The following is a 22,753-nucleotide window of genomic DNA, read 5'->3' as shown; positions in this document are numbered from 1 at the left end:
ATTTGTATATTTAAGTTTACTTACGTATCTTAAGATAGTTTTAAGCGATCCTGTGATACCGAAATAGCGTTAAGATTAGCATTAAGGAATTATTAATATTTAGTAGATTTAACAAATTGTAGGTTTAATTTAGGTATTCCAATTGTTAGCCTTCCTTCACCTTCTATCTGTTCAGAAATGACAGCTTGTCCCGTCATCAATTTTCTCTACACCGTAAACTGCTTGTACGTATTGCTGTGTATAACCTACCCAGTCCTACAAACCAGGGGGCTGGCTACCACAACAATCCCCGACCCGTAATCCTGTTCCGGCTCCTTTCACCGGATCAGCGTTACCCTCAGCAATCTCCAGAACCGCCAGTTTTGCGACCGGACGTTTATAGGTACCGCTGTTTGTTCGCACGATCGCCTGTCTCACTCGTCCGTCGCTGGACATAATCGGTTTCTCTATGACACCCCGCATCCAAGATTTCCGTCGATCTCCTTCTACCACGTACACTAGATCACCTTTCTGCAGCGGGCGCGTTTCTGTAAACCACTTCGTCCGACTATTGATGCTGGGAACATATTCCCTTATCCACCGCTTCCACATTTCATCTGCTAGTAGCTGAGATCGCTTATATGAATCTCGCAGAGCATGTGCAACGTTCGTTGGTACAACAACCTCCTGTGGCTCGTTGGGAGATGATCCCCGAAGGAAAGTATTTGGTGTTAGTGCAGGCAAAGGAGACTCCTGCGGAGCGAATACCAGCGGCCGACTGTTGATCATATCCTCAGCTTCACACAATGTAGTTTGAAGAATTTCTTCGGTTAATCTCCTCCCGTCGTTCAGAGCGCTCATCACCTCTTTCACCGTCCGAACCATTCTCTCCCACACTCCCCCCATATGGGGAGCAGCAGGGGGGTTAAAATGCCACTGCGTCCTCGCATCCGTCAGCTCTTCAGCGCACGCCTTCTGCACGTCACGGTACAGCTGCTGGATTTCTTTGCTCGCCGCACGAAAATTGGTCCCGTTGTCCGAGAAGTATTCTGCAACCGATCCTCGGCGACAAGTAAAGCGCCTGATGGCCATCAAGCATGACTGGGTATTGAGGCTGTGAGCCACCTCTAAGTGAATGGCACGAACGACCAAGCACGTGAAAACGACAATCCACCTTTTTTCCGCGCGCCGTCCGATCGTAACTTCTACTGGCCCCAAATAGTCGACCCCCACGAATGTAAACGGTCGCTGGTATGGTGTGAGCCTTTGAATTGGTAGCGCAGCCATTCGTGGTACGCTTGGTCTATTCTTGTGGACCTTACACCAAACACAATGTTTCTCCACATTAGCGACGACGGAGCTGAGCTTTGGAATCACGAACCGTTGTTTAATTTCACTCTTTACCGTCTCCCTGAAGGCATGACCACACTTTGCATGAAAATATTGTACCAGTCTTGCCGTCACTGCGTTATCTTTGGGTAATACTATAGGGAATCGCAAATCGAACGGCAAAAACTCGGCATTTGCGGTTCGTCCCTCGAACCGTAGAACTTCGGAAGAGTCCAACAGTAGCGTCATCTTGTGGAGTGGACTCGATCTCTCCAAGGGTATCCATTGGTCTTGTTCCAATTCCTGATTTTTTCGGAGAGTTTTTATTTCGTCTCCGAACGCGTCACTTTGAGCCATCCGGAACAGAGCTTCTTCGGCTCTCCGATATTCTCCCTGCTGTAGTCCAACTCTGGTTGCTGTTAGCGCTCCCCGGATCAGCTTTTCTTGATTCGCCGTAGGCTCAAGGGTTTCGATAGATTGACCACGGCATTTTCTTCGGCAATTGGAGATGAAACGGTATAGACAAGCTACCGTTCTGATGAGGACATTCCATTTGGAAATTCGATTGGTGTCGATGAAAGGTCCGGTCAGCACTATGTCGTGGAAGAGAAAAACCGCCCGCATTTCTGTCGTCGTGTTTGCTGGAGGTAAGACTTGCTGTGGCCACGTTTCCGGTGCTTGGCAAATGAATTCTTGTCCTCTGAACCAGGAACTTCCAGGCTCCATGGAGGGCATACGTCCCCACTTGGTCAAGCAGTCAGCGATGTTCAGTTTCGACGGAATCCATCTCCAATCTGACAGGTTTGACAAGCTCAGTATTTCCCCGATCCGAAAACCGACGAACTGTTTATACTTTCGTTGATCCGACCGTATCCACGACAGAACTGTCTGCGAGTCACTCCAAATGAAAACTCGATGTATTTCAAGTGAGTGGTTTTGTCGAATCGCCTTTATCATTTGTGCTGCTAGCACTGCGGCCTGCAGCTCCAGTCGCGGTATCGTTAGCTGCCTTAGTGGAGCAACTTTAGATCGAGCCATTACTAAAGAACAGCTCACCTCTTGGTTGACGACAATTCGCAGATAACCTACGCAACCATACGCATTCTCACCAGCGTCACAAAACACGTGCAACTGGATTTGGCCGTAACTGTCTGAGTGAAGATTCCCAAAATAAGACCGGGGTATTCGCACTCGTTCTATTTCCGGTAGCATCTCAGTCCACTGTTGCCATTTGGCATTAGAATCATCGTCGATAGGCTCATCCCAATCACACCCGGTCCGCCAAAGAGCTTGAACCAACATTTTGCCCAGCACGGTGAATGGAGTAAGCAAACCCAACGGGTCGAAAAGAGACATGACGATGCTCAGGATTTGACGCTTGGTCGGGCGCATTCCGGAACTTATGACTTCGTCCTGAGCCGGAATCGAGAAAGACAGCACATCCCATTTCGTGTCCCAGATGAGACCCAGTACTCGCTCCCGATCGGTGACCTTGTCCTGGTGAAAGTGTATCGTTCGCTCCTGGTTCGGTTCTTTTAATTCCCGTAGAACCTTCTCCGAATTCGATGCCCAATTTCTGATTTCGAACCCGGCCTTCGAGTGGATGAAATGCACCTCTTTGGCACGCTTTACGGCTTCTTCTTCTGAGTCGACGCTGTCGTAATAGTCGTCGACATAATGGCGTTCCACGATAGCCTTCGCTGCATCTGGAAACTGTCCTGCATACTCCTCGGCATTTAAATTTTTGACAAATTGTGCCGAGCACGGAGAGCTGGTTGACCCGAACGTTGCTACGTCCATTACGTAAACCTCGGGAGGACGACTGGACTCAAAACGAAACAGAAAGCGCTGAGCCTGTTTATCCGCCTCTCGTATGCGCAGCTGGTGGTACATTTCGCGCACGTCACCGCCGAAGGCAACACTCTTTTCCCTAAATTTGCATATCACTGCTGGCAGCGAAGTAAGTAGATCGGGACCTTTCAATAAGTTAGAGTTGAGTGATGTCCCATTGACTGCGGCAGCAGCGTCCCACACCAACCGGACTTTATCAGGCTTCTTTGGATGAAGCACCACGTTCAGCGGTAAATACCACACCTTGTTCGTCGCTGTCTCGCCCAACTCTGCTTTTGTTGCCTTGTGGCAGTACCCTTTGCGCTGATACTCCACGATTTGCTGGAAAACGTTTTGCTGTAGTTCCGGATTTCTGGAAAGCCGCCTCTCCAACGCCTTCAAGCGACGCACCGCCATCGGGTAACTGTCTGGAAAGTCAGGAACATCGTTTTTCCATAGCAGTCCCGTCTCAAATCGATCCCCTACTCGAACGGTTGTTTTCTGCAGAATATCACGCGCCCGTTTATCTTCGTTGGATTCAGCAAGGGGTACCATCGATGTAGAGAGCTCTTCCAATGCATATTGTGCTCCAAGCATCTCATGCAACTCTTGGTTGCTTACGGTATGAGTGATGTGGTGGTTCACGAACGCTTTTGCCGATGACACCGGTTTATCTGGTCCGTACACTGTCCAGCCTAGCGCGGATCGGACGGCAATCGGTTCTCCTACTCCACCTACTCGTGACTCCAATGGCGCGAACAAGTGTAAATTGTCCAGGCCAATAATTATTTGCGGTGCATCGGCGTCGTAATCGTTTGCAGACAAGCCTTTCATATGCTCGAAACGATTCGCCAGGTCTTGAATCTTGATGCTCTGTATTGGCAGCATCAAATTCTTTACCGTACGAACACCCTTCAGCTGGTGTTTAGTGTTTGATCCTCTCGGGGAGATCAACAAATCCAACCGTCGAGATTGGTCCTCATGCCGCTTCACATTCGCTGTCCAGTGAACCACCAATGGTTCTGGAACACCGTCAGCATTCAACTTGTCTGCTACTGTGCTCTCCAGCAATGTTGCAGATGCGCCTTCGTCCAAGAAAGCGATCAAATTTACAGACGACTTGCCATTATGCAAAGTTATCGGTAATATGCGAAAAAGGACTGAACGGTTTGAGCGAAGATGAGTGTTGCATTCGACATCAGCCACCTGAACGAGCTCTTCAGTGCGATGGAGCAATGGATGATGCCCACCTTTGCAATGGTCTATGTTACACCGAACATTGAACGTGCAGCGAGTTCGGCCGTGCTCACACAGACATAATGCACAGAGCTTATACTTCTCTACTAACTTCAGTCGATCTCGTAGTGTTAGTTTCTCAAAGTCGTCACAAAATCGCACTTTGTGGTCCGTTCTCTTGCAAACGACACACGGTCTTTTTCCTTTGGGAGCCGACGTGGAATGAGCTACGTACGGCTGGACGTTTTGTGCTGAATGGGTGTGCATAAACTCCTTCTTTCCCTTAGGTTTTCCGACCTCTCTCTGCCCCTTTGTTTCTAGGCCACTAAATTCGGCTACTTCCGATACTTCTGATACGATTTCGTTGGTAAAATCAGTAAACAGCCTAAGCGGAGTCCCTATCTTTCCCCGCTTGAAGCGTACCCAGTCCAGTTTATACTCGGATGGTAGCTTACTAACCAGCTCCTGCACTAGCATCGGATTACTCAGATGATCATGTAGTCCAGCGGCTTCGAGATGATCACATAACTGTTTAACAGTGATCCCGAAGTAGAGGAAACTTTCAAGTCTATCCAGACTTGGTCCTGGAGCTCTACGGACTTTAGCTACCAGCGATTTCAGTAGCTTTTCCGGATTGCCGAATAACTTGCGGAGATCCTCGATTACCTCGGGAACCGACTCTGGCAGTAATAAGCGACTCTGCACAGCTTCTTTCGCCAGACCCTGAAGGCTGTCCTGGAGTCTCTTCAGGTTGTCTGTATTGGTGAATCCACAAGCTGCTGTAGTAGTTTCATAGCAACTTATGAAGAGCGGCCAAACTTCCGCTTCCCCTTTGAAGATAGGAAGATGTTTTGACACTGCATGTCGCGCGGCTAGCTGTTCCGGAGTTGGTCCTCTAGCTGGCCCTGCTCGCTGAAACCCCGTTCGGTTCTGTCTTCGGCGATTTACAAGATTCCGAAGAACGGTTTCTTCCTCCTCCGTTAATTCCTGCTGCAATATTGAGTCTTGTTCCTCTTCCTCATCTTGCTCCTCGTTTTCTTCGTTGTCCAGCAACAACGACCGTAGAAATGCGTTCCCCTTTTGATTATGGGAAAACTTGCTTTGGTGGGAATTGCCAGTTGAATTCAACCCCGACCCGTTTAGCATTAGCGTTGGTTGCTTACGATCAACTGTGCCTGATTTCCGACCGCACAAATCCCCGGGCACTTGCTTGGGTATTGGGAATTCTACTTTATTTTTCTTTACGTCATTTGCTTTGGTTTCTGATGGATTGCATCCAGCCCGTCGCAGGTCCTTTGAATAAGCCCCTCGTGGATCCGTTGGAATGGACTCCATCCACATCCGCACCTTGTCGGAGGTTCCTTCTCTTTCGATAGCGCCTTCTTCTTGGTCGCCTTCGGGCAGGCAAAATAGCTCTTCACGAGCTCGCTGGAAGTTAACTCGGAGTTTTTTCTGTTGCTCCAAGAACTCCCGTTCGTCTGCTAACTGCTGCTCCATCAGTTTCTTCTCCTTCGCCAGCATTTCCTTTCGCTGTGCCTTTCGCTTTTCTAAAATTAAGCGCTCCATTTCGAGTCGCTTTTCATGGATGATTTTCTTCTCTTCTAACTCTGATTCCAGAGCTTTATGCTGCAACTCCATCTGTTGGAGGGAAATTTCCAAATTCGCACCTCTACCGGATTCTGAGCCACCATCGCTCTTTGTGGTCTTCTTCGTCGGCCCCTTCTTACTGGGCGCCTTCTTGTCGGTACGAATCGGTACTTGCAGCAGGGTGCTGCATTTCGAACAGTTCCACGACGCATCCTTCACCGCTTCGGTCACACCGGCACAGCGAAAATGGGCCCACGAGTCGCAGCGGTCGCACTGGACCATATCGTCAGCGTAATCATCATCGTCGCAGTGGATGCAGCTTCGACCAACAGCTTCCGCTGATTCCTTCTCATCAGCCATATTTGAGGTTAGATCCGAAAATTCACCAAAAATTTCTTTAAGTTTGTTCGGATGTGAGGATTAACAATCCTTAGAGCAGCCTTTTTTAGTTGGCAGCTTAAAGCTAGAATAGTATAATTTATTAAATTTTAAGTTAATTGTGTAATATATAGTCTTACAAATTTTGTTTTTCCTCCTGCAGCCCCAAAAAGGCTCTTAAAAACGGTCAGCAAATCGCGTTCGCCGGGTTTTTACTAATCTGCGGTTAGAAGTTTCAAGAACACTGTTAACTTCTTTAAGTTTTAAGCATGTATGTCTACACTAACCTTATTCTCAATTATCTTTAAACGGTCTACACCACGTGGAGGTGTTCCGATATTCAATCACCTGTACATATCATTTGCATGTTAGATTAAGGCGATATTTGTATATTTAAGTTTACTTACGTATCTTAAGATAGTTTTAAGCGATCCTGTGATACCGAAATAGCGTTAAGATTAGCATTAAGGAATTATTAATATTTAGTAGATTTAACAAATTGTAGGTTTAATTTAGGTATTCCAATTGTTAGCCTTCCTTCACCTTCTATCTGTTCAGAAATGACAGCTTGTCCCGTCATCAATTTTCTCTACACCGTAAACTGCTTGTACGTATTGCTGTGTATAACCTACCCAGTCCTACAAACCAGGGGGCTGGCTACCACAACACTATCCGAAACGATGAAGTAATGGTCTGAGGTCAGGGTGTCAATGATCCCGAGAGTGTACTGAATGGCAGCTAATTCTGCGACGTAAATTGAAGCAGGATCATTGAGTTTGAATGAGGCAGCAAGATTCTCGTTGAAGATACCGAAGCCTGTGGACCCGTCGAGAATCGATCCGTCAGTGTAGAACATTTTGGCGCAGTCGACTTGATGGTATTTGTTATAGAAAATATTTGGGACCACTTGTGGGCGAATATGATCCGGAATTCCACAAATCTCTTCCTTCATGGATGTATCGAAAAATACAGTTGGATCAGAAGTATCTAAAAGATGAGCACGGTTGACATTATGCCTTTCGCAATTTGCAATCACCAATGAGTTCAGAATATCGCATCGAATGAGCAATCGATATGAGAGGTCCCAGAATCGATGTTTCAGCGGAAGAACGCCCGCCAGAACTTCAAGACTCATCGTATGGGTTGAGTGCATGCAACCCAAGGCAATACGCAAGCAACGATACTGGATTCGCTCCAGTTTGATGAAGTGTATGTTCGCAGCGGAGCGAAAGCAGAAACATCCGTACTCCAACACTGATAATATCGTTGTTTGGTACAGCCTGATTAGGTCTCCTGGATGGGAACCCCACCATGTTCCAATTATTGTACGGAAAAAGTTGATCCTTTGTTGGCACTTCTGTTTCAGATACCTAATGTGACATCCCCAGGTACCTTTAGAGTCGAACCATACCCCGAGATATTTGAATGTTGAAACCTGAGCAATAGTTTGATCCATTAATTGAAGCTGTAGTTGCGCTGGTTCACGCTTTCTAGAAAATACGACTAGTTCAGTTTTCTCCGTGGAGAACTCGATACCCAGCTGGAGAGCCCAAGCAGACAAATTGTCCAAGGTATTTTGCAGTGGTCCTTGCAAGTCGACGGCTTTAGGACCTGTAATAGAGACAACACCGTCATCTGCAAGCTGCCTTAGCGTGCAGGAATTGACAAGACATTCGTCAATGTCATTCACGTAAAAATTGTAGAGGAGAGGGCTTAGACATGAGCCCTGGGGAAGGCTCATGTCTAAATCATGTAGCTAAATCGTGATGTCGATAAATCGCCATGCGAGAAATGCATTTGTTTTTCAGACAACAGGTTTAGCAAAAAGTTATTTAAAATTGGTGAGACCATGCTGGTGCAACTTCTCATAAAAAATGTTGATAGAAACTGAATCGAAAGCCCCCTAATATCCAATAATACTGATGCCATCTGCTCTTTGTTAGCATATGCCATTTGAATTTCTGTTGAGAGCAACGCAAGGCAATCGTTCGTCCCTTTGCCTTTGCGGAAGCCAAATTGTGTATCTGACAGTAAGCCATTTGTTTCGACCCAATTATCGAGGCGAAACAAGATCATTTTTTCGAATAACTTCCGGATACAGGACAACATTGCAATCGGACGATACGAGTTGTGGTCGGAGGCTGGTTTTCCTGGTTTTTGGATGGCGATGACCCTCACCTGTCTCCAGTCATGTGGGACAATGTTACCCTCAAGAAACCTAATAAATAAATTCAACAGGCGTCTTTTGGCAGAGTCTGGCAGATTCTTCAACAAGTTGAATTTGATTCTATCTGGCCCCGGGGTTTTATTGTTACATGATAAGAGAGCAAGTGAAAACTCCACCATCGTAAACGGTGTTTCGTTCGCGGTATTGTAAGGCGACGTGGCGCGGTAGATTTTCTGTGCCGGGGCGGAATCCGGACAAACCTTCTTGGCGAAATCTAATATCCAACGGTTTGAATATTCCACGCTCTCGTTATTACTGTTTCGGTTTCGCATGCGTCGGGCCGTGCCCCAAAGAGTGCTCATCGATGTTTCTCTTGTTAACCCGTCGACAAACCGGCGCCAGTAACTGCGTTTCTTAGCTTTCATTAAATTTTTCATTCACTTTTCTAATATCGCGTACACTCGATAACTAGCAACTAACCCGTCGTTCCGGAAGGTTTTATACGCGGCAGCTTTCTCCGCGTACACGTCTGAGCACTCTTTGTCCCACCACGGGTTGGGAGAACGTTTTTGGGTGTTCACGTCGGGTACTCGTTTCGTCTGAGTTTGAATCGCGGTATCGAGAACCGAGTTGGACAAAAACTTATATTCTTCCTCCGGGGGAAGTACCTGTGTTGAATCGATAGTTTTGAATATCTCAGCAGCGTAGCTCTTCCAATCAATGTTTCGTGTGAGGTTATAGGGAACATTGATTGGTGCCGATGGTCTTGAACCAGTGGTGATTGCAATTACAATTGGTAAGTGGTCACTACCGTGGGGATCAGATATTACCTTCCACTTGCAATCTAACCGTAGTGATGTCGAGCCTAGTGATATGTCCAGTGCACTTGCTTGCGATGGTAGTCTAGGAATCCGTGTCATTTCCCCTGTGTTCAGAATTGTCATATTGAAGTTGTCACAAAGGTCTTGAATTGTCGAGGATCGATTATCGTCGTACAGACATCCCCACCCTGTACCGTGAGAGTTAAAGTCTCCAAGAAGCAGGCGGAGCGAGGGAAGGTGTTCAATCACGTTAGAGAGTCTTCGATATTCCATCATGGCCCTAGGAGGAATGTAAATAGAAGCAATGCAAAGATCTTTGCCTTTGATTGTTGTTTGACAAGCGACAACTTCAATGCCTGGCGTCGAAGGGAGGTTGATTCGATTGAAGGAGTAGCACTTTTTGATCCCTAAAAGTACCCCCCCATATGAGTCTTCTCGATCCAAGCGGATAATGTTAAAATCGTGGAAGTTGAAGTTTATATTAGAAGTTAGCCATGTTTCACATAGGGAAAATGCATCACAATGATTGTAATTTAGCAAGTGTTTTAATGAATCAATTTTGGGGATAATACTTCTGCAGTTCCACTGTAAAACAGTGATCAGATCCCTGATTCCGTCTAATAAGTTAGCCATCGAAGGATACGATCGCTGTAAGGAGGGGCCATTGTTCAGTCAACTGTTTTAAAAATGTTCTTACTGTTGGTAGAATAGCAACCAGCAAGCTTTTCAGAGGATCGGTAATGTTGAAAGCTGTGAATATCCAGTCCACAATGTCAGAAAATTTAAGGAATCCCGTTTTAGGTTGAGTTTCTGACTGTAAAATTGGAGCACTTGAGATTTTTGGTGCCCGGGGGAGTGCTGGGAACTCCTGGTTGTATCTCAATTTCCCAAAACCAGGAGGTATTATCTTCGGATTTGTACCAGCACTTCCAGTTGATGAATTATTTTTATTTTGTACCCTTGTTTGGGACAACCTAGGACTCTTACGAGGAAATTCAGGTGAGTTTTGATTAGGTCTTTTCCTAGAGTTTCCAAGCAGAGCCAAAGAATGCCCCTCGCAAGGGTCGTTAGAGACGTTATCGTCAGTTGGCAAGAGAGCGAACGGGTTTTCGGAGATAAGTGGAACAGCTCTTTTAAGCATTTCTGCGTAAGAGCGTCTGGAGCGCTCTTTGGCGGATCGCTTCAGTTTATCCGCGCGAAGTTTGTACGTTGGGTATGTCAAAAGTGCATGCGGATTCTCCCCACAGTAAACACACTTCTCAGCGGGCCTACTGCAAGTATCATCCGCATGGCGTTCCCCACATTTACCGCACCGTTGCTTGTTGCTACAGTAGGTGGCCGTGTGACCTAGCTGCTTGCAATTGGAACAATTTATGACCCGCGGTACAAACAGGCGTACAGGTAGACGAGCTCCTCCCACTTCAACGTAGCTCGGAAGTGCAGATCCGGCGAAGGTTACGCGAAACGAGTCTGATGGATAGTAATTCCCATCTTCGATGGACTTTGAGTGCAATTGCTTGCACTCCAAAATCTTAACTGATTGAAGGTTAGGGTCCTTAAAGCGGCCAGCCCCATCATTCATCAGATCATCGACAGTTGGACCCGCATCATTTACCACACTGTCGATCTCCACATCACGAGAAGGGATGTAGACGCGATACTCCAGCGTAGAGGCTATTGCTAACGATATCATTGACCTGTTTCAAGTCAGTAACGACTACGCGCAGTTTATCTGACTGAACCTTTTTAATCTCAGTTACGGACGAGTAACGTTTTGTCAGCTCCCGTGCAACAGTTATGCTGTTTAACGGTTTATTTTTGGGCCGAAAGTATACCACCCAAGGACCAGCGGATCCATCCTGGTAAACCTTGACTCGGGGGGGGGGGGGGGCGGGGGCTGTGAGACATTGGGGGAAAGTGGGGGAAGTGGATCGACCATAACATCATTTGTCTCCGAATCAGATACACGTTCTTCTTCCCCATAATATTCGTTTTCGGAGGGTGATCCTTCTGTTTGTTCCATTTTGTTGCGGGAGCAACACGCTCGACCGCACTATTTAATTTAAATCAAAATAAAAAATCAAAAACAATAAAAAAATCGATAAGAAAAGTAAAAAACGAAACACTTCACCAGTTGGTTCCTGACGAGCTGGTAGATAAATTGATCCTTCGTTTGTTTTATCCGTCACCCGCGTGACCTTCACACAGTAGAGAGCTGATATATCTCGTCTAAACAAAGCCGTCTTTCAGGCAAGAAAACTGTTTGGTAACGCACTTCACTGCACTATCTGACACAATTTAACGTTTATAATGTTTATACTCCAGCCCTTGCTGGGATAACACCTTCACCGATATCGCAGGTAATAATTATCACTCGCGGATTTGTTTATTAGTAGTGCTTTACTGTAGCCTCTGTCACAGTAAGCACCATCGTACTGCCAAAAAAACTAAACCACACCGGAGAGAACAAAAAAACACTTGTTTCTCGGTACAACATTCGGTTACGAATGATGATAAAGAGCACTTGTTGCCTTGCTTATAACCTGCTCAATGTATGCATTCCAGTTTCGTTTTTTATCTAGTATCAATCCCAGATACTTCACCTCAGAGGACAATTCAATTACTGTGCCGTCGAGCAATAGTGTTGATAAAGAATAATTTCTTTTTCGAGTAAATGGGATTATGATTGTTTTGGAGGGATTTATGTTCAGGCCCTTCTTTTTACACCACTTCAAAGTGAAGATCAATGCAGATTGCATTCTCTTGGAGATAACAGTATCAAATTTTCCCCTCCCGAGGATTACAACATCATCTGCAAATCCAATCACTTCGTATCCCATTTCAGTTAATAATTTCAATAGTTCGTCTACAACCAACGACCATAATAAGGGCGATAGAACTCCGCCTTCAGGAATCAGAATATATTGGCTCAAATGGCACGTTCCCCGGACGTTGTCGGGGATTTGGGCCTTGCCGTGTGTTTTCATCATTTCCTGAGCGGAAGGAAAGGACAAGGAGGTGTGGGGAAGTAGAATTGGAAGAGTGGGAAAAATAACAACACAAAACAAAAATAAACAACAGGTAAGTTAAACTCACAAGTAGTTCAACTTGCCTGCGAATAAGCCTAAAGCTCTTTATCACATTGGATAAGAAACTTTAGTATGTCTCTGAGTTTCAGTCGACCAAACATGGTTTCGTCTATATAAGGACGGCTGAAGACTCGAAATCGCAATTGCGCTACCGCTGGACAGTTGCATATCAGATGATATGAGGTTCCGTAGTCGGATTCACAAAGATCACATGAAAAAGACTCAGCGCGCTGAATAGTTGCCATGTGATAATTGAGTTTGCAGTGGCCGGTTAAAGCCCTGGTCAGCATGCCGCAGTGGAGCTTCGAAAAATGTAAGAGATTTTTCGAAACCACTGGGCATGGTTGTTCTAGAAACGCCTTTGTTTGGCGACACGTTTGTAGATTTCTCCAATAATTTCGGTGCTCGGACGAAGCCCAGGACCGTATTTTTTCCCTTATCCAACTTGTCGAAATTGGCAGCGCGGGCTCAGGACCAACGAAGTCAATCGCTGAACCTGCCCTGGCCAGTTCGTCAGCCCATTCATTTCCAGTAATACCGCAATGTCCGGGCACCCAGACAAGGTAGATAGTATTGACAATGCTTAGTTCTTCGATTTGGGTTCGGCACGCGATCACTAGCTTGGACCGGGATTTGTCTGAGCTAAGGGCCTTGATTGCAGCCTGACTATCGGAGCAGAAGTTTATAACTCTGCCGGACAAACTCAGTTGAAGGGCCGATTGCACCCCGCACATAATCGCAAAGATTTCTGCTTGGAATACAGTACAGTATCTACCTAGTGAGAGAGATTGTTCCAATCTCATTTCACGACAGTAGACACCAGCACCAGCACGTCCCTCCATCAGAGAACCGTCAGTGTAACAGACCACTTGCGTTTGTTGTTGTCCATATAGCCAGACAACCACTCCTCTCGAGAGGGAATCTTCACATGGAATGTCCTGTAAGGAAAACTACAAGTGAGTGTAATATCGCTGGGAGCAAGAATATCTTCACCCCATGTAACCATTTGTGACCACAATCGTGTATGACTGGTAGCAAGATCAACATGATTACTGTTCCAAAGCCCAGTAACCTGCAGTCTGTATGCACATGATAGTGCTTCTTGTTTTAAGTGTATGTGTAATGGTTTGATATTTAGAAGTGCCTCAAGAGCAGCAGTCGGAGTCGTGGTGAAAGCACCAGTCAACGCCATGAGCGCCATTCTTTGCAGATGGTTTAGCTTTGACTGGACTGTCACCACCTCTCCCCTCTGCCACCACACAAGGCATCCGTATGACAGTATTGGACGTACAATTGTCGTGTAAATCCAATAGATGTATTTAGGTTTGAGACCCCAGATCTTTCCAAAAGTTTCGTTTGCACTGCCCGAAGGCCATGCACGCTTTCTTGACTCTGAACTCAATGTGAGCAGACCAATTCAGTTTGGAATCCAATATGACTCCAACGTATTTGACTTGATCTGCACACAGTAGCTCAGAATCAAAGAACTGCAAGGGACGAACCCCGGTTGTTATTCGCTTCTTCGTGAAAAGAACCATTGAAGTTTTGCTTGGGTTAACTGATAATTTAACTTGTCGACACCACTGTTCGACAGCTCTTAATGCCTGTTGCATTAAGTCAAAGATTGTTCCGATGCAAAATCCAGTAATTAGTATTTGGTAATCGTCAGCAAACCCGTAGGTTGGAAATCCAAGCTCATTGAGTTTCTTCAACAAGCCGTCAGCTACTAAGTTCCATAACAAAGGTGACAGAACGCCGCCCTGAGGACAACCGCAAATACTCAACTTCCGTATCTCAGCCTGTCGCAGTGACGAGCAAAGTATGCGGTTACTAAGCATTGCGTTTATCCAACCTGAGATACATGCAGGTATCCCATGACCGCGCGTCGCTTCCAGAATAGACTGGAAGGACACATTGTCAAAAGCACCCTCAATATCTAGGAATACACCCAAGCTAGATTGCTTGAGCGAGAAGGCTTTCTCAATGTTGTAAACAACATCGTGAAGCAGAGTGATCGTAGATTTCCCACACTGATATGCATGTTGCATTTTGTGCAGTGGATATTCAACTAAACTAACGTTCCTGATGTGATGATCGATTATCCGTTCCAAAGCTTTCAGAAGAAAAGAACTTAAGCTGATAGGCCTAAAACTCTTGGCTTCTTCATAGCTTGAGCGCCCCCCTTTGTGAATAAATCTAACAGTTATTTCTCGCCATGCTTTCGGGATATACCCGGTAGCAAGACTGGAAAGCAAAATCTTTTTCAAGACATGTTTAAGAATATCAAATCCCTTTTGCAGTAGCACGGGAAGTATTCCATCTTTTCCGGGTGATTTGTATGGAGCAATGCTGTCAACTGCCCACTTGACCGATTCAGTGGAAACCAATGTGCGTGCTAACGCCCACGAGTCCGAATCACCAGAATGAGATCTGTGAACATTGTTCAACTCCGGATCGATACAACCTGGAAAGTGTGTGTCGAAGAGACAATTAAGAACATCTTTTTCGTCCGTCACATAAACACCATCTCTGGTTTTCAAGGAGTTCATCTGAAAATCATTCGATTTGGAGAGAATTTTATTTAATCTGCTAGTCTCGTTCAGACTAGAGACATTAGTGCATAGGCTTTGCCAGCCAACCCGTTCTGCAGATCTAAGACATTTCTTATATGCACTACGAGCTGACCTGAAAGCCCTGGAGTCATCACGCTGACGCCGGTTCCAAGCTCTTCTCATAACTTTCTTCATTCTTTCAAGCTCAGCCCTCCACCAAGGGGTTCCCCTAGTCGATTTAACAGTACGACGTGGACAAGCTTCTTCGTAGGATGCTAATATGAATGAGTTTGTCGTATCCACGACGTCATCTAAGTCGTCTAGTTGACTAATTGTTGGAAAATATCCATGAAATTTAGTCGCCAAGTTTTCCAAAAAGAGGTCCCAGTTTGTAGATTTAGGATTACGATATGTCACCACATTGAAGGTGACATCAAAATGCTCGAAAAATATATATTTATGATCGGATAGAGACGGTTCAGTTTCATTTGGAACCTGCCAATTTCCCAGTTCATGCACAATTCTATCAGAGCAAAGTGTTATGTCTAACACCTCCTCCCTCCCAGACCTCGCAAAAGTTGGTCGGTTTCCCACATTCAGAATATGAAGATTTGTACTACTTATGTACTCCATCAGTTCAGAGCCTCTCAGATTGATGTCTGAGCTGCCCCAAATGATGTGATGAGCATTCGCATCACTGCCGATAATGAGCGTGATGTATATAAACCTCTACTGTAAACAACCACAGTAGAACACGGTTGTCAATTAATAGAAATACCAACTAAAAGTATCAAATGCATTAGAGACAGAAAGACTACTACTTCTAAATGAAGAAAAACTGACGGTAGAGTCCATGGATAAGTTCATCACCACATGGTGCATGGCAAAGGACAATGCGCGTACATTGAAATCAAACCATTTTTTTTTCTGCGTCCAGTCTTGACCAATATCCCTCTCATAGCCCATACGGCCCACCTGGACACGTGAACTATATAAGGCGTCCAGTACACGAAAGGCTTGGTCATAAATATAAACATAGATGATTCACGAGCACAGGATAATAACGATAGACCAAACAAAAATTATTATTTACAAAACAAGCAACATACAGAGCGAACAGTTAGATACCATAGAAATAATTACTATAACGATAACAGAAATAGGGATGTTAGCCATAACAGTAATTATCGCGGAAATGTGAGGTTCAAGCCAAATTATGCTGAGATGATATGCGATCATTGCGGGGTTAAGGGACATTTGAAAAGAAAATGTTTTAAATTAAAGAATTTGAAAAGGGATGCAGTAAAATTTATAGATGCAGCTAAGCCAGGGACCAGTGCAGAGAAACAGCTGACAACTTTAATGGGTAGGATGACGACAACACACCAGGGCGACACTGATAGCGAGGAAGAATTTAGAGATTGGAACCCAGGTGATTTACAATGCATGTGTGTGGAGTCCTTAAACAATATAAGTGAGCCTTGCATGATAAATGTCTCAATTGAGAATAGATTGATAAGAATGGAGGTTGACTGTGGGTCAACAGTAACAGTTATGGGTAAAAACCAGTATACAAACCTTTTTGACAAACCATTAAGCAAATGCGACAAGCAACTATTAGTTGTAAACGGCTCTAAGCTGAAAATTAAAGGCGAAACAAATGTTTTGGTTCAACTAAATGGGTTTGAAAGTCATTTAAAAATTTTGATATTAGATACTGATTTTAAATTCTTTCCATTGATTGGTAGAAACTGGTTGGATGTTTTCTTTCCTCAATGGAGGCAATTCTTTTCAAATGAAAGGGTTAATAACGAACAAGTAAACAAAATGATTACGCCAAATGGTGATAATATGATAGCAGAAATTAAAAATAAATTTTCAGATGTATTTAAAAAAGATTTTTCGACGCCCATCAAAGGATTTGAGGCAGATTTAATTTTGAAAAGTGAGGTTCCTATTTTTAAAAAAGCATATGACGTTCCCTTCAGATTAAGGGACAAAGTTTTAATTTATTTAAATAATTTAGAAAAAGAAAATGTGATAACTCCGGCTTTAGAAAAAGAAAATGTGATCACCTGTGATAGTAGTTATGAAAAAAGATGATCAAATTAGGCTTGTTATTGATTGTAAGGTTTCGATAAACAAAGTTTTAATACCAAATACTTACCCTTTGCCTTCGGCAGGTGATTTATTCGCTAAATTGGCAAACTGTAAAGTTTTTTGTTCCTTAGACCTGCAAGGCGCTTATACACAACTTGCTTTAACAGAACGGTCTAAGAAATTTATGGTCATCAATACGATTAAAGGTCTATTTGTGTACAATCGCTTACCTCAAGGTGCATCTTCTAGTGCATCGATATTTCAACAGATTATGGATCAAATATTAGACGGAATTGATGGAGTGTTTTGTTATCTTGACGACGTCCTGATTGCAGGTAAAGACCTGAACGACTGTCGTAATAAACTAAATTTAGTTCTAACAAGACTTGCAAATGCAAATATAAAAGTGAACCTAGAAAAATGTCAATTCTTTGTTTCAGAATTAGATTATTTAGGACACATTATAGGGGAAAACGGGTTATTGCCTAACCCAGATAAAATATCGACAATTCAGAGAGCAAAAGTTCCGAAAAATGTTAATAAATTATTATAATAAGTTTGTACCCCATATGTCTTCCAAGTTGTATTACTTGTACAATTTGTTGAGAAAGGATGTAAAATTTATTTGGAATAAAAATTGTGACAAGGCCTTCCAAGATAGTAAGCACGCATTGATTTCGGCTAACATTTTAGAGTTTTATGATCCGAGAAAGGAAGTTATAGTTGTAACAGATGCTTCAGGCTATGGTCTGGGTGGTGTGATTGCACATGTAATTGATGGCATTGAAAAGCCAATTTGTTTTACTTCTTTTACGTTAAATGACGCACAAAAAAGATACCCGATTCTTCATTTAGAAGCTTTGGCCTTAGTTTGCACAATTAAAAAATTTCATAAATATTTATATGGGCAAAGGTTCATGGCTTACACTGACCACAAGCCATTGATAGGAATATTCGGCAAAGAAGGCAAAAATTCAATATTTGTAACAAGACTCCAAAGATATATACTTGAATTATCCATTTATGATTTCGAAATCCAGTACAGACCTTCTGCTAAAATGGGCAATGCGGATTTCTGTTCGCGATTCCCCTTGGAACAGTCGGTTCCCATTGAAATTGATCAAGAGTTTGTAAGGAGTATAAACTTTAGTAGAGAATTCCCAATTGATTTTGTTATGATTGCCAATGCGTCAAAGGACGACAAATTTTTAAAACAATTTATGACATTTCTGCGTGATGGTTGGCCACAAAAATTAGATAAACGCTTTTTGGACATTTTTGCCAATCAAAATGATTTGGAAATAATCGATGGATGCGTATTGTATCAAAACAGGGTGGTAATTCCACAACGAATGCAAAGCGGAATACTTAAGCTTTTGCACGCCAATCACGCGGGAATGGTTAAAATGAAACAATTGACAAGAAAACAAGTTTACTGGTTTGGGATTAACAAAGATATTGAAAATTATGTTACGACATGTGAAGTGTGCGGTAGCATGCTAGTAGTGCCAAAGACAAAGGTTTTGTCTCATTGGACACCTACTACAAGACCTTTTAGTCGAATTCATATCGATTTTTTTCATTTTTCTCACCACACTTTTTTATTGATTGTTGATTCATTCTCAAAGTGGTTGGAGGTAGAATGGATGAAAAAAGGCACGGATTGTGCGAAAGTGGTGAAGAAATTGGTAGCTTATTTTGCGAGATTTGGGTTACCAGATGTTCTGGTATCAGACGGTGGTCCTCCTTTCAATTCGTTCTCCTTTGTTGCCTTCCTTGAAAAGCAAGGAATTAAGGTGATGAAAAGTCCTCCTTATAACCCTTCAAGCAACGGCCAAGCCGAAAGGCTGGTGAGGACGACAAAAGAAGTTTTAAAAAAGTTTTTATTAGAACCAGAATTGATAGACGTTGATCTGGAGGATCAAATTAACCTATTCCTAATGAATTATAGGAATAATATTGTGACAAATGACGGGCAATTACCCTCAGAAAAAGTATTTCTTTACAAACCAAAAACAATGCTTGATCTTTTAAATCCAAAGAAGCATTATAAAAATAATTTATCAGTACCACAGACCCCAGATGATGAAATTAGAGTAGAGATTCGAAAATCAATCACCAAGAAGTCAAATGACAATTTGAGTGATCTGATGGAAGGGGATACTGTTTGGTATAAGAATCACCATCATCATCAACCAAATAGATGGGTAAAGACAACTTTTCTTAAACAATTTTCATTAAATACCTTCCAGGTGTTGCTTGGAAACGTGGCAATAATGGCGCATCGAAATCAGATTAGGCGTTACTACGAGCGAGACCCGGAGACACGGCCGAATATTGTTATGATGTCGGATACAGGCGGGGGAAGCGCAGGCGATTTGGAAGGAGAAGAACTTTTGATGGGAGCTGGAAGCGGCTCGGAGGAGGAGATGTTTCGGGGATTCCCGGAACACGATCTGGCAAAGGTCAGAGAAAAATCGAAAAGAAAAGCTTCAACGGCGAACTTGCCGGGGGGCAATCCGAGACGTTCAAAACGTCTTCGAAAATGGGTGGAAGACCCAGTGTTTATCTATCACTGATAATTTCGATATCAGTAAAATTTAATTCATTGAAAGATTTTTAGTTTTGAGATGTATATTCTGTCGAATAATTTGAATTGTTTAGATTTAATAATAAGCTGTTTTTGTTTCGAATAATAATATGAATTAGAACTAGATTAAATGTAAATAGTCTTTGTATATATTTGATTCAAAAACTTCCTAAAAAGGGAAGAACTGATGTATATAAACCTCTACTGTAAACAACCACAGTAGAACACGGTTGTCAATTAATAGAAATACCAACTAAAAGTATCAAATGCATTAGAGACAGAAAGTGAAAAATATAACGGTTGCTGTCGAAGCAACATTCTTATACCTACCATCAACGAAGTGAGTCCGCTTTAATTATTTCTCCCGAACGTTTCCCTGTGATTTCTATTTCGGACAAATGTAATATTGAAAAGAGCGGAAGCCCATTTCTGCTACAATATGATACAACGCTTTTGAAATCATCAGAAGGAGATGATTCGTTATGCGGTAGGTATGCTGAACAATATATATATTTTTTTTCTACGTTTCCGACAGTCAATGTAACTGTGACAACACAGATATCGCGAGTTGTGAGCTCCGATATGAGACACGCGTCAATAGCCTTATTTGCAAGAATGCAAGCACGAGGCATTTCACGTGGGTTAGTCATGCCTGTCTTGTTATAAGCAATGAAGGCAGCGTTACTACTTTCCAAAATAGAAGTTTCCTTTATGGAAATACGGTTCTTGAACCAATGCTATGGAAGCTTTACCTTCCTGCATGAGTCGAGATAAATTCATAGTTGCTGTACGTTTATGTTGGAGATTGACTTGTGCTATTCTAACCATTGTTGATTAGAGAACTGTACATTTCATCTCCAACACAAATTGCACAACAACTAGAGAACACCAAGCGAGTTGGGATGTTAACGCATTTAGCGAGCCATATCAGGTTTAAATGGGACATGATCATTTGATTCCCACGATTTGCGAAGAAAATAATGGTCCACTGTGTCAGAGATTCGCATAACACAGTAAGGGCAAAACCCAAAATGCTCCGTGCGCGACTGGCATATTTTAGACCCTCCAGTCATTAAGTCCTCGGCACGGAACTACACCTTGACTTAGGGTCTCCTACTTTCAGTCGCCTCCTACGACATGGCAGCAGGACTCCAGTGGCTCAATTCTAGGCCGGATACCACACGGCCTCTGGGCAGGTTCATCTGTACACATCGAAATTTGATAATCGAAACTCAACAAAACTTCACCGAACTACCATCAGCCGAGAGTCTCAGCAAACCCCCAGCCAACAAAAATTCGGCAAAATTAAGTGGATCATCGGTGAAAAAAATCGTTGTGTAGAGTGAACGTTCCGCTGCGTAATGCAGCATACTGGGGAGTTCGCCCGACTCTTCCCAGGCTCCGTTCGCCATTGAGAATGTTTTAAACCCCCTCAACAATTTTACCCATAGCACGGGTCGCATGACACTGCGGAATTGGGGTTCCCTGTTTGGTAGATTTTTACCACTGAAACAGGTAGTCCGTAGTGTAATTCTTAGCCGGTTGAAACAACCACTACCGACACTACACGGCTTATCTAGGCTGTTCGGTGAAAGAAGCTGACATTGAAGAACAGCTTCCATATTTAGATGGGCGAACAGCCGCAGAAGGAAGGAAGGAAGGATAACGGGAGGAGAGGGATTTGGGCTAAGCGCTTATTTAAAGGCGGCGCTGGCTCGCCTTGACAGGGCTGCTTTAGGGCATGTGGTATTTAGGCCTAGAACGTATAGGGCCCACTACCTCGTCCTACCACACCCGCAGTCAGCCCCCGCTGCTGGTTCGGGTCGCGAATCACAACTAGTTGCTATCGCGATTAAGCATTATCCACCACCTATGACCCGCCCGGTTGCTTGCAGCTCAGCTTCCCACGTAGCGTTCCTCCACCACCACGGGGCCGGTCAGTCAGTTAATAATTTCAATAGTTCGTCTACAACCAACGACCATAATAAGGGCGATAGAACTCCGCCTTGAGGGCATCCCTTATTTGTTTTCACAGTCAGTGTCGTGTTTCCAAGCGTGCTAGTTACTTCGCGCTTTATAAGCATCGAGCTGATCCAATTTATTGTGTAGATATCGAACCCATGCATTCCGCAATGAGCTATGAGATGCATTGTCGAAAGCTCCCTCTATGTCTAAAAAGGTAGTCATTGAAATTTCTTTTGTTACAATAGAATTCTCCAGTTTTCCGACCAGCATGTGTAACGCATCTACTGTTGATTTTCCAAATCGTTAGGCGCATTTCTACAAATTTGTGGATGCCAACAGCTTTACGGACAACAACGTGGCCTCCAGGAGTTATCTGCAGAAAAATTTGTAGCAATGCGCCCAAATCGTTGGACGCATTGCTACAAATTTTCTGCAGATAACTCCTGGAGGCCACGTTGTTGTCCGTAAAGCTGTTGGCATCCACTTATTGTCCACTTCAACTTTGAATGATGCATACTCCAAGGTATTAAAGTCTTTCCATTTCGAAACAAGCTTCGTTACATCAATGTTATCGGTTTCTTCGAGACCAAGAGCATTTGAAACCAATGATGACAATTCATTCTCGGTAACATGGGCATTGATGTTCGGAAGATAGAGTGCAAACGTTGCACATCCAAATAATGTTGCTGGTAAGTGACGATATACCGGCTTCTGTTATTCCTACGTAATCTGCATGAAACGTCTTATAGCAGGCTCCTTCACACACCGTGAACAATCGGCATCATCGATTGCTTGAGAGCACTTTTGGCAGACCATTGTGCTGTCATTTTGTGTCGCTTCGATATGGTGAACAATAGTGAAACAACATTCAACAAATAAGCAAAGAGTTTGTTTCAGCAGCTATTCCAATTGCCTTTGCCAGTTCAATGAAACTAATACGGTATTTCACTAAAAGAACAGCTTACGAAACAGTTCGTGATACTTTCCCGACAATATCAACAAAAATTCGCAGGTAAAACAACTTAAAATGAAAGCAAGAATTCAATGCGATGGTCGAGTACTGCTCGAGACAGCGAAAGTTATTTGTTATCATATACACTCATCTATCATAAAATTCATTTAAACTCCGA

General features: G+C 43.6%; 1 protein-coding gene across 1 annotated transcript; it reads right to left on the bottom strand.

Moving 5' to 3' along the window:
* Positions 1-255: 255 nt before the first annotated feature.
* Positions 256-7,470, bottom strand: LOC131693501 (uncharacterized). Its single transcript, XM_058981365.1, has 2 exons — positions 6,480-7,470; positions 256-6,424 (listed from the first exon to the last, which is right to left on the bottom strand). Exon 2 carries the CDS (start codon positions 6,319-6,321, stop codon positions 256-258), a length of 6,066 nt encoding a protein of 2,021 aa, XP_058837348.1. The 5' UTR covers positions 6,322-6,424; positions 6,480-7,470.
* Between the last annotated feature and the right edge of the window lie 15,283 nt (positions 7,471-22,753).

Source organism: Topomyia yanbarensis, chromosome 3 (genome assembly GCF_030247195.1).
Source record: "Topomyia yanbarensis strain Yona2022 chromosome 3, ASM3024719v1, whole genome shotgun sequence".
In the NCBI taxonomy this organism is placed as follows: domain Eukaryota; kingdom Metazoa; phylum Arthropoda; class Insecta; order Diptera; family Culicidae; genus Topomyia; species Topomyia yanbarensis.
Note: the sequence above shows the minus strand (reverse complement) of the source record. Positions and strands in the feature narration are given on the sequence as shown.

What these genes read in the sequence shown, in the direction of transcription:
- LOC131693501 (XM_058981365.1), bottom strand. Translation starts at nt 6,321, where the DNA reads ATGGCTGATGAGAAGGAATCAGCGGAAGCTGTTGGTCGAAGCTGCATC.